We start from the raw sequence: 12874 nt of genomic DNA, 5'->3' as shown, positions 1-12874 counted from the left end.
CCACTGTATATTCTTGCCTCCTTTATCAAAGATGAGGTGACCATATGTGTGTGGGTTTATCTCTGGGCTTTCTATCTTGTTCCATTGATTTAGATTTTTTTGTGTGTGCCGGTACCACACTGTCTTGATTACTGTAGCTTTGTAGTATAGTCTGAAGTCAGGGAGCCTGATTCCTCCATCTCCGTTTTTATTTCTCAAGATTGCTTTGACTCTTCGGGTTCTCTTGTGTTTCCATGCAAATTGTAAAATTTCTTATTCTAGTTCTGTGAAAAATGCTGTTGGTAGTTTGATAGGGATTACATTGAACCTGTAGGTTGTTTTGGGTAGTATAGTCATTTCCACAATATAGGTTCTTCCTGTCCAGGAGCATGGAATATCTCTCCATCAATTTATGTTATCTTTGATTTCTTTCATCAGTGTTTTATAGTTTTCTGAGTACAGGTCTTTTGCCTCCTTAAGTAGGTTTATACCTAGGTATTTTATTCTTTTTGTTGCGATGGTAAATGGGATTGTTTCCTTAATTTCTCTTTCTGATCTTTCGTTGTTAGTGTATAAGAATTCAAGAGATTGCTGTGCATTACGTTTGTATCCTGCAACCTTACCAGATTCATTGATTAGTTCTAGTAGTTTTCTAGTGGCACTTTAGGATTTTCTATGTATAGTGTCATGTCATCGGCAAACGGTGACAGTTTTGCTTCTTCTTTTCCAGTTTGTATTCCTTTTATTTCTTTTTCTTCTCTGATTGCTGTGGCTAGGACTTCCAATACTATATTGAAAAAGAGTGGTGAGAGTGGACATCGTTGTCTTGTTCCTGATCTTAGAGGAAATGCTTTCAGGTTTTCACCACTGATAACGATGTTTACTGTGGGTGTGTAGTGTATGGCCTTTATTATGTTGAGGTAGGTTCCCTCTGTGCCCACTTTCTGGAGAGTTTTCATCATAAATCAGTATTGAATTTTTTCAAAAGCTTTTTCTGAATCTGTTGAGATGATCATATGGTTTTTATTCCTTATTTTGTTAATATGGTGTATCACATTGATTGTTTTGCCTATATTGAAGATTCCTTGCATCCGTTGGATAAATCCCATGTGATCATGGTGTATGATCCTTTTAATGTGTTGCTGGATTCTGTTTGCTAGTATTTGTTGAGGATTTTCGCGTCTGTGTTCATCAGTGATTTTGGTCTATAATTTTCTTTTTTTGTGATCTCTTTGTCTGGTTTTGATATCAGGGTGGTGGTGGCCTTGTAGAATGAGTTTGGGGAGTGATCCTCCCTCTGTAATTTTTTGGAAGAGCTTGAGAAGGATAGGTGTTAACTCTTCTATAAATGTTTGATAGCGTTCGCCTGTGAAGCCATCTGGTCCTGGACTTTTGTTTGTTGGAAGATTTTTAATTACAGTTTCAATTTCATTACCTGTGATTGGCCGGTTTATGTTTTCGAATTCTTCCTGGTTCAGTCTTGGAAGGTTCTACTTTTCCAAGGATTTGTCCATTTCTTTCAGGTTGTCCATTTAATTGGCATATAGTTGCTTGTAGTAGTGTCTTAACGATCTTTTGTATTTCTGCAGTGTCAGTTGTGATCTCTCCTTTTTCATTTCTTTTTTTTTGTGGTACATGGGCCTCTCACTGTTGTGGCCTCTCCTGTTGCGGAGCACAGGCTCTGGACTCGCAGGCTCAGCGGCCATGGCTCACGGGCCCAGCTGCTCCGCAGCATGTGGGATCTTCCCAGACTGGGTCACGAACCCGTGTCCCCTGCATCAGCAGGCGGACTCTCAACCACTGCACCACCAGGGAAGCCCTCCCTTGCTGCTTTTAATATTTTTTCTTTGTATTTAATTTTTGATAGATTGATTAATGTGTCTAGGCATGTTTCTCTTTGGGCTTATCCTGTATGGGAGTCTCTGTCCTTCCTGGACTTGATCGACTATTTCCTTTCCCATGTTAGGGAAGTTTTTGACTATAATCTCTTCAAATATTTTCTCAGACCTTTTCTTTTTCTCTTCTTCTTTGGGACCCCTGTAATTCAAATGTTGTCCCAGAGGTCTCTGAGAATGTCCTCAATTCCTTTCATTCTTTTTTCTTTATTCTCCCTCACAGTTATTTCCACCATTTTATCTTCCAGCTCACTTATCCATTCTTCTGCCTCAGTTATTCTGCTATTCCTTTTAGAGTATTTTAAATTTCATTTATTGTGTGTGTTTTTTTTTTTTTTTTTTTTTATTGTGTGTTTTTCATCACTGTTTGTTTGCTCTTTAGTTCTTCTAGATCCTTGTTAAATATTTCTTGTATTTCCTCCATTCTTTTTCTGAGATTTTGGGTCATCTTTACTATCATTACTCTGAATTCTTTTTCAGTTAGGTTGCCTATTTTGTCTTTATTTATTTGGTCTTGTAGGTTTTTACCTTGCTCCTTCATCTGTAACATATCTTTTTGTCGTTTCGTTTTTTGGGTTTTTTTTTTCTTTTTGATGGGTTGGGCTATATTCCTGTCTTACTGGTTATTTGGCCTGAGGTGTCCAGCATTGGAGTTTGCAGGCTGTTGGATAGAGCGGGGTCTTCCTGCTGAGATGAGTACCTGTGGGAGGCCTCACTCGGATTAATATTCCCTGGGGTCTGAGGTTCTCTGTTAGTCCAGCGGGTTGGACTTGGAGGTCCCACCGCAGGAGCTCGGGCCTGACCTCCAGCCTGAGAACCAAGATCCCACAAGCTGTGTAGCATGCCAAAAAAGAAAGAAAGGGAGGGAGGGAGAGAGAAGCAATACAATAACAAAGAATAAAAAACAGAATCAGAAAGATAAAAAAAAATTAGGAAAAATAAAATTGAAGCAACCAATTGCTGGGGGTTCCTCCCGTTCCCTTAGGTGTCTGTGGTCCCTCACGGGTGCCTGTTAGGTGCCCTAGTTTTCTATCCTTTTACTTTTGAATGCGTACATTTCAGAGTATATAAACCTCTTGTGTTCTACTTTTGTTGCTTTCTTAACTGTAGACCTCTGCTTGGAGAACAACCATGTTCTATAGAAAATTAACATTTTTAAATTGCTTCCTTCAGAGCAAACGATGTCAAGGCAGATAATTGACTTAGTTTTATTGTGTGATTAAATATACGGACTTTCTGTATTCCATAAATCATTCATTTCTTTCTTGGTTTTTAGTTAGTTTCTACCTTAATATATAAGTTTAAATTACAAATTCCCGCTTCTAAGGTCAGTCAGTAAGCAGATTTTGAAAAAGCTTTGAATTACTTGTAACATTTTATATCTTGGCATAGCTATATTATAGCTGATTATTTAATACTTATTTTTCTCTTAACATTCTCTAAAAGTACTTATAAATTTGAAGTATTTTGGGAAAGTTGCATATTTTAGGACATCAATTTTGTATTTTAGTAACTTGTTAATTACAAGCCTTGATTTCTTTTATTAGCAGGATTATTTTCATATTTCTTTCCAAAAGTATTCTGTTTCATAAACATTTATTGAGTTATTTATTTACTTACTTTGTTGCTGTGCACAGGCTTCTCATTGCGTTGGCTTCTCTTGTTGCAGAGCACAGGCTCTAGGCATGTGGGCTTCAGTAATTGTGGCACGTGGGCTCAGTAGTTGTGGCTCGTGGGCTCTAGAGCACAGACTCAGTAGTTGTGGCACATGGGCTTAGTTGCTCCGTGGCCTGTGGGATCTTCCCGGACCACGGCTCGAACCCGTGTCCCCTGCATTGGCAGGCGGATTCTTAACCACTGTGCCACCAGGGAAGTCCTATTGAGTATTTTCTACATACTGGCCACTTAGGTTAGGCAGAGGGGTTCAAAATAAATGACATCTGGGGGACTTCCCTGGTGGTCCTGTGGTAAAGAATCCACCTTCCAATGCAGGGGGCGCAGGTTTGACCCCTGGTTGGGGAACTAAGATCCCACATGCCACGGGACAACTAAGCCTGGCACCACAACTACTGAGCTCGTGCACCTCAACGAGAGAGTCCGTGTGCCGCAGACTACAGAGCCCACGCACTCTGGAGCCGCCTGCCCTGGAGCCTGTGCTCCACAACTAGAGGAAAACCCGCACGCCACAATGAAGAGCCTGCACCCAGACGAAAGACCCCATGTGCCTCAACGCAGACCCCGCGTGCCACAACTAAGACCTGACGAAGCCAAAAAACTAAATACAGTAAAATTTTTAAAAATCCAAAATAAATGACACTTGAAAGTCCTTTAATCTTCAAAGATTTCAGTCTTTTGGACATCTGGAAATAATACATGTCTGGAAAGGAAAGGTGTTTATTCTACATTCATAGAGTTGTCTAGATAAGTGAAGCTGATTCCTTAAAATACTAAAATTTTTAAATGAAAATCCTTAAAAATTGTCTTGAACATCTTACTGCATTCTTCAGTTGAATAAACTGAACCATCTTAATTTTTTTGTTGTAATTTACATTTATCATTATTAACATTCATTATTCTCAGATTTTTTTAACTTCTTGCTTCCAGCTATCATTTTTTATAGCTCTTAATGTGCACTATCTCTTTTAATTCACATCTCTCTTACAATTTATTCCTAATTTGTTTGGGACTGAAGCCTCCAAATGTCCAGCCTTTTAAGAATTATTCTTACTTCAGAGATCTTAGTAATGGCCTCGGGGTGAATAGGTGGATGTAGTTTTTACCTCTGATTAAATTTATGAGTTTTTTAAGTATATAGCTAAAAATGGATTCTCCCTAAGGTATTTTAAGTTTCAGTATCATTTTAAGGATTTCATTCTAGTTTGCAATCTATTTAATTTCTTTGAAGTGTTATTGGTGGTTTTATTTATCATTTAAGTAAAAGGTACAACTTGGACAAACCTTAAACATTATGCTAAGTGAAAGAAACCAACCAGATACAAAAAGTCACATATGGTTCTTTGTATGAAGTATCTAGAAGAGGCAAATCTATAGAAATAGAAAGTGGTTTAGTGGTTGCCAGGGGATGGAAGAAAGGGAGGATGGAGAATGACTGCTAATAGGTATGGAGTTTTTTTGGGGGGTGATGAAAATGTTCTGGAATTAGAGAGTGGTTATGGTTGAACAACTTTGTAAATGCACTAAAAACCACTGAGTGGTACATTATATCTCAATTTTTAAACTCTTAAGTGGAAACAAATTTTTCTAATAGACCCTTCAAAACACTTTCTGGATCTAAATCTGTACTTTTTTCTTTTATTCATTGGTTTAGATTTTGAGTCTCTCAAATGTAATTTACAGTGAAAGCATAAGTTGTGTTTTCCTTAAGGATAATAGAAGTACAGTTGTATGGTAAATGAAAATTAGATAATTGTTCGTACAGAAAACAAAAGTCTTCTTTACTTAGTAGAATACTGTCTTGCTCTAACGACTTAGTATCAGTAGGTAGGTGTTAAAGAACATATGTACGTGAGTCCTAAATATCGAAAGAATTTTAAGGACTGTCATATTTTAATAGGAAAGGATAACAACTAAAAATAACAAAAAACCTATTAATCTATTTTTCATTTAGCATAAATTATAAAATATTTTTAAGATGTCAATTATATAGTCTTATTATTTTTGTTTTCATTACTTAATATTTAATTTTGAGTGTTTTTATACTATATGTAATTTTTTTCTAATTTTGTGACTCGGTCTATGTTAACTTTTTCAATCTTTAAATTTTTTATTGACAGTTTTGCAGGTAGTTTGTCATTCTGGTATTTGAAAATGAATAATTCCTTTGGGCTGTAAGCTGTTAAGCACATTTTTATTTTTTTGTTTTTAGGCTATGGAGTTACTAGTAGAGAAAGCAATCAGCAGTGCTTCTAGTCCTCAGAGTCCTGGAGATGCACTGAGAAGAGTGTTTGAGTGCATTTCTTCAGGGATTATTCTTAAAGGTAAGTTTTACTTCATTTTTAATGTATGTTTTTGTGTTTGATGGTTGAATGAGAACTCTTCTTTATTTTACAAATGGATGATGATAATGCTTTTTTCTCCCTACGGTGATTGCTGTAGGTAGTCCTGGACTTCTGGATCCTTGTGAGAAGGATCCCTTTGATACCTTGGCAACAATGACTGACCAGCAGCGTGAAGACATCACATCCAGTGCACAGGTACCAGTGTGTTCCCAATCCCAAAGCTTTGTTGTATCACTGCCCTTAAAGTTTTGGTTTTTTATAATTGTCCTTTAGAAAAAATCACTGTAAGTAAACCCTTAGAGAGGATATAATTTAAACTAGATTTCATCAATGTAATCTTCAAGTTTATTATTTTAACTATGTGCGTGTCTCTTTAAGTGTATTATATAAATATAAAAATACAGCAGTATTTTCAGTGTCTCTAAATCTTGGTATTACGTTGTATATCAAGGTCAGTAGAGAAGCTATTTATGTCCTCTGTATGTACAGAAGTGATATGTTGTATGGTTTATGGAAATTTTTGTTATGATTTAGCCTTTCCTGCCACTGAAAAAGCCAGCGAATGTGGTAATTAAAAGTGTGGGCCCTGAAGTCAAGACTCCCTGAGTTTGAATAGCAGCTCTGCCCGCTCATCTGTAAGGGATAAGAGCAGTGTCTGTCTCAAATAGGATTGTTGGGAAGATTAAATAAGTTAACATTTCAATCAGTCTAAAACTGCTATTGCTTTCTTTTTTTGAGTCCAGAAGTGTACCAAGAGGAGAATAAGGTTAATCCGCCCCCTCAAAAAAGGAATTAAGTAAACCTTGTCTCCTTTGATATTGTTTAAAAATTCCAAGATGACTTTTTATGGGAATAATTTCAGTATCCTCAAATTTTGTTTGCTGCTAAATAATTTACAGTTACACAGTAGAAATCTCTCCTCTTGTTAGAATTTAGGAATATATATCAATCACATGCAGAACAAGAGCTTACAGTGTGCACTCCATCCTCAGATGCTATTTTAGTTTTCCTTACTGGAGTACTCTTCTATTTAGAAACTCCTAGTATTAGAAAAAGGTGATGATCAGTAGCAATATGTCTGTGGTAGAAGTGTATTACTATTCCTTATTATACACCAGATATCTTTGGATATTTTCTTTTAATACAGAAGAAAACATTATTCTGTTTATCTTTGGGAAGGACCTTTTGTAAGTATCTCTAAATAAAGAATCAGTATTCTGTTATGATAAATGTTCCTAGTTTCACTTCAGAAAGTTAACAGCCTTATAACTTAGACGAGATAGAGAAGTACCCAGTACTGCCAAAGATCCAGAACTGCAGGCTTACACAGAATGCTGTATCAAGTTCCAACCAAGATGATTTGGGGACTTTTCAAGGTTTGAAAAGCCAATCAATGTATGAGGAGACTTCTAAGGAACTAGAATCATCTAATCTGGAAAAAAGTTTTAGAACAGTAAATTCTCACTTGGATGATTGTAGTCAATAACTGTATCTCAGCTGAAGAAAATAAACAGGGATTAAAAATAGTCTGAATAGCAGCCACGGTGGAAAACAGTTTGGCACTTCCTCAATAAGTTAAACATAGAGTTACCATATGACTCAGCAGTTTGACTCCTAAGTATATTCAAAGAACTGCAAATATATGTTCATTAAAAAGTTATACACAAAAAATAAAAAATAATTTTTTTTCATTTATGCACAAATATTCGTAGAAGCATTGTGCATAATTGCCAAAAAGTGGAAACATCCCAGTGTATATCAGTTGATGGATAGGTGGATAAACAAATGCGGTATATTCATACAGTGGAAAATTACTCAGCCATTAAAAGGAATGAAGTGCTGATACATAATATAATGTAGATGAATCTTGAAAACCTTAATATAAGTAAAAGAAGCCAGACACAAAAAGTCATATTGTATGATTTCATTTATATGAAATGTCCATAGTAGACAAATCTATCAAGATAGAAAAGTAGATTAGTGGTTGTGAGGGCCTCAGGGTAGAGGAATTGAGGAATGACTGCTGTTGGGCCATGGGGTTTTTTTATGGGTGAGAGGTGGTGATGAAAATGTTCTGGAATTAGAGAGTGGTTATGGTTGAAAAACTTTGTAAATATACTAAAAAAAACCCACTGAATTGTACACTTTAAGGGGACAAATTTTATATGGGAATTATATCAAGAAATAGTCTAAACAGTTATATTGAAGGTTTAACTATGTAGTGAAAATTGCCATTTGATCAAATGACTGTAAAATTTCCTTATATTAGTTTAAAGGGTATATATCCCCCAGAAAACTGGGGAATTATGTCTCAAATACCTTGTGACACATAGGTCTTGTGACATTGATGCCTAACATATTCCTATGTATACATAGCCACATAGTGAAAAATCTTTTTTTTTAGTTCATGAAGTAACAAGTTGTAGAAGTATAATCCTCATTTTGTAAACATGGGGGGAAGTGTGTGTGTGCGCGCACACGTGTACCCCATGCCTGAGCCTGTGTACGTGGGCATCCACAGGAAAAGTGGGAAGATGAGTGAATATGAACCAAAGAGATGTTCATTCAATAAGTGAGACACTTTTTCTTTTGCTGTATATTGTTTTAGGATTTTTTTAATGAACATTATACTAATTTTTTTTAAGAATTATTTTTTTAACTTATGCTTTAAAAAACAAAACAGCATGTACACATTAAAGCCTGAAAATAAAAACATCAGAACATATGGAGTATTTCATTTGTGAAATTTAATATCGTTCAAGATGTTTCTTTCATTAAACATGCTTTTTTATATTGTCATTTGGGGCTATAAATCTAATAAGAATTAATACTGGTTTTTTAAATTAACTAAATTCTGACTCTTTTTGTTGTTGTAGTTTGCATTGAGACTCCTTGCATTCCGCCAGATACACAAAGTTCTGGGCATGGATCCACTACCCCAAATGAGCCAACGTTTTAACATCCACAACAACAGGAAACGAAGAAGGGATAGTGATGGAGTTGATGGATTTGAAGCTGAGGGGAAAAAAGACAAAAAGGATTATGATAACTTTTAAAAAGTTTCTGTAAAATCTGCAGTGTTAAAAGGCAACAGGTGCCCATTTATTGGCTGTTTTTCATTCATAATGATGTCTACTTTGAAAAAATTATCAAGAATTTAAAGAATTTCATGGAAGAACCAAGTTTTTCTATGCTATTAAAATCTTTTAATGTACAGTGTTAGGTATTATATGAATGGAAAGACACCCCCCCAAAATTGTGCTCCAACTAGGGGAAAAACAATTGTTCTGATTTTTTTTCCCATTATTTTTGGTTTTATTTACTGGTTGCCCTAGCTCCCCCTATATTTGTGTCTTTTATTAACTAGTCCTATTAAATCTTTACTATATTTAATGCAGTATTTGTGCTCAGTTGCTATGTGTATTTTGATATTTTTATTTAGAGGTTTTGTTTGCTGTTTGATACTAGTTGTTACTTTGTGTTACAGATATCCTTTACCCTCTCTTAATATTTTACAGCAGTACGTTTTTTTGTAACGTGAGACTGCAGAATTTCTTCCTTTTGTTATTCTTTATGTGATTACAACACAAAAAAGTTATCCTGCCATTTAAGTGCTCAGAACTCAATGTTTCTGCAGATCTTGTGGCATTTGTCTCTCTAGTGTGATATATAAAGGTGTAATTAAGACAGATTTCTGTTAATCTAATCAAGTTTGCTGTTAGTTGTGCATTAGCAGTATAAAAGCTAATATATACTATATGGTCTTGCGACAGTTTTAAAGCCTCTGCATAATTGATAATAAAAATGCATGACATTTTTGTTTTTAATACTTTTAAAATTATAATTTTAGGTTTGACACGTAGATCTTTGTACAGTTGACTTTTTGACATAGCAAGGCCAAAAATAACTTTCTGAATATTTTTTTTTCTGCATAAGTGGAAAGGGCATTTTTCATATATAAGTGGGCTAACCAATATTTTCAAAAGGAACTGTATCATTGTGCAACTAACAACAGTAACTAGCCCTTAATTATGAAGACGTTCATTATTGGTGTGTGTGAGATTACTCTAGCGACTATTACAGTATAATAGTTGAATTATCCCTCCCCCTTGTCCCCACACCCCATCGCCCAAATAATTTACAGTTCTATTAACAGTGAGGTTGATAGAGTATTACTGATTTTAAAAAAATTAAGGTTATCTAAGGAAAAAAAACAGAAAATTATTTGGTGTGGCCATCTTACCTGCTTATGTGTCCTACAAAAAGCTAAATATTCTAGCAGTGGTGTAATGAAAAGTTACATCTTACTGTTGATATATGTATGCTCTGGTACACAAATGTCATTTTGTCACAGCACTACAGTGAAATACACAAATAAAAACTTAAATTCATATAATGACTTAACTGTATTATATGTTAGAATTGACATAAATACTTCTGCTTTGAAATGACGTATGCTTCAGTAAAACCATATTCAAATTTATTGGCTACTTACATCTTGTTATTTCTGACAAATGATGTTTCCTGGGCACATAATTTCCAGAAGATTGTGTAATTCAATACCATATTCATTCAATTTCTTTCTTGGGTCAGAATCTTCCCCCAGGCTCTTAGAGGACCAGGAGACTGTAGAAGACAACCGCTGGGGGAAGTAGCACGGGAGACTCTGTTTTTTCTCCCAAATTTTGTCACATACTATCTTTGTAACTCCAGCAAGCATCTTTTCTTTTTTTTTTTTAAATCTTTCCGGGTCTCATTTTAGTCACCCAGTAAAAAAAATTTGGAATTTTGTTTCTCACAGTTTTCTTACTTAAGAGAGAAGAAAAGAACTGACATTTATCACTCACTAATGACAGACACCATGCTAGGTCTTTCACACGTTTTCCTGTTTAAAACTATCATAACAAATTAAGAATAAGTGAAGGCGCTGTATTTCTTATTTTTTAGGTGAGGAAACTAAAGCCCAGAGTGGCTAATTAAAGTTAGTACACCAATTTAGTGACGGAGTTGAAATTGAAAGTCAGGTATCAAAGTTTATGCTCAGCACTTTGCCAGCCTGCTCCCTTCATCTTGCAATTAATTATGTTCTAAAAATGTTCTCAGCCCAAGTTCCAAATTTTTGCATTTAGTTTCAGGTGTCTTCATCCAGATATACAAGTGGTGCCACTTAAATTTTTTTTACGAAGATAATTATTTCAGTATTATTTATTTTTTGCGTGGCTTAATGGTTTTCACAGCTGTAGCTAGATTCACATTAACCATCTTATATGAAATAAAGTTGACTGGAGTATTTGTTAATATACAAATACTTCTGCTTTGACAGTTTTTAAAGAAAATTATAAACTTTCTAGTCAAAAGAAGCATTGGTTATCATGCTAATGCGTTCTTGAACCAGTTGTTTCGGCAATTTACTTATCAGTTTTCTCTGCATCTCAAACTAGCTCTCCTTGTTATTATAGTACATGCTTATGTTTCAGTAATGATAACCCAGATAAAACAAATTAATTCAACCATCCCCCAATTACATGATGCATTACAAATTAGATTTTTGTCTTCACCACTATTGTTTCTTCTATTTCTTTAACCTAGTATTAAAACTGAAAACTTCATCTCTATCCAAAATGATTGTTCCCTTTCTTGTCCAATATCTGTCCTCAAGATTGAGGAGTATCAATGAAAAGGGTGGAGTGAAACTGAGTGAGGCCCTATAGGGCTCCCGGGCATGGAGGCCCTTTTGTCCCCCATTTTCTGTAGTCAGGACTCCAGCCTCCATGACCTTCCCTGAGTTCCAAAGGGCAGATTCGAACAGAGAAATGTAGTTTTCTTCAAGGTCAGGAGCCCACTGTGTCCCCCTTTGCCTGGCAAAGAAATAAAGCTATCCTTTTCTACTTCACCCAAAAAAAAAAAAAGGAAAAGGAAACTTGCATAAACAGCATAAGAAAGGATCTCTGATTATTTTAAGTCAACAGTATTTTAAATAATTTTTTTTGCTTATTGACAAAGCATCAAATCTTTTGCATGGTCATGCTATTATGTTGTCAGTATATGTTGTGAATTTAAGTTATAAACAGTTACTTTAATGGATTCACCATCTTTTGTACTGAATTTGGCAGAGCTAACTTAAAAATTTTTCCCAATAAAGGGCAAATTTTATAGTGTCATAGATAATATTCATAGCAGTGATCTCAAATTTGTTCATGAGAGTCATGTGGGGACCATTCTAGAAATTAAGATTCCTAAACCCTAATTCCAGAAATTCTAAGGAGGGCCAGAATAAGCCTGAGAATGTGCATTCTAAGATGGACTTTCTCTTAGTTGTTTGAACGGATTGTTCATAACATGTTACAAAAGTCAAAAATTGTAAAGGGGTTTACGGCATAAAATACCTTCTACCTCCCCCTGTTTTCCCATTACGTGGTTCCCCTTTCCAGAGGCAGTGTTATCCATTTGTATATCCTTCCACACGTGGTCTGTGCACATGTCAGCATCAACATGTGCTCCCCTTTGTCTTTATACAAATGGCTGGATACAGCGTACATTGTTCTGAACCTTGCCTTTTCTCATTTAATGTATCTTGGAGTCTTGGAGGTTGTTCTGTATCAGTACACATAGGGAAACTGCATTTTTAACAAGCACTGTAGGATCATCCCAAATCAATTTTTTTCTTCAATTATAGGTGGTTCTGATGCAAGTTGTACATGGATCATGCTTTAATAAACATGCTTTACAGTTCAGAATTATATTTTAAGTTTAGTATTAAAGGTATTTTATGATCAGCTATACAATATGGCAATAAGTTTATTGCAGTATTTAGCAAATCATAATATCCCTATTCCCTAAGCAATTTTATTGATGAGTTGTTTAGGTAATTTTAGTAAGCTATAGTCTAGTTAATTTTAGTCCTTTTTTTATTTTCATAGTAATCTTTATTTATTCACACATTTGATAAAAATGTCACAGGCAGGCGTGAAATCATTACAA

The 12874-nt window shown here is 35.2% G+C and overlaps 1 protein-coding gene across 1 annotated transcript in view; it reads left to right on the top strand.

The window, feature by feature from the left end:
• Positions 1-8949, top strand: part of ZFR (zinc finger RNA binding protein) — a 74163-nt gene extending 65214 nt beyond the window's left edge. Inside the window, exons 18-20 of the mRNA XM_065875477.1 lie at positions 5761-5872; positions 5991-6088; positions 8770-8949. Of these exons, the coding sequence (XP_065731549.1) occupies positions 5761-5872; positions 5991-6088; positions 8770-8949 (390 nt within the window). The remainder of the gene's footprint in view (positions 1-5760; positions 5873-5990; positions 6089-8769) is intronic.
• The last annotated feature ends 3925 nt before the right edge of the window (positions 8950-12874 follow it).

Source organism: Phocoena phocoena, chromosome 3, assembly GCF_963924675.1.
Source record: "Phocoena phocoena chromosome 3, mPhoPho1.1, whole genome shotgun sequence".
NCBI lineage: Eukaryota > Metazoa > Chordata > Mammalia > Artiodactyla > Phocoenidae > Phocoena > Phocoena phocoena.
The sequence above is the reverse complement of the archived record's forward strand: the minus strand, read 5'-3'. Positions and strand labels throughout refer to the sequence as shown.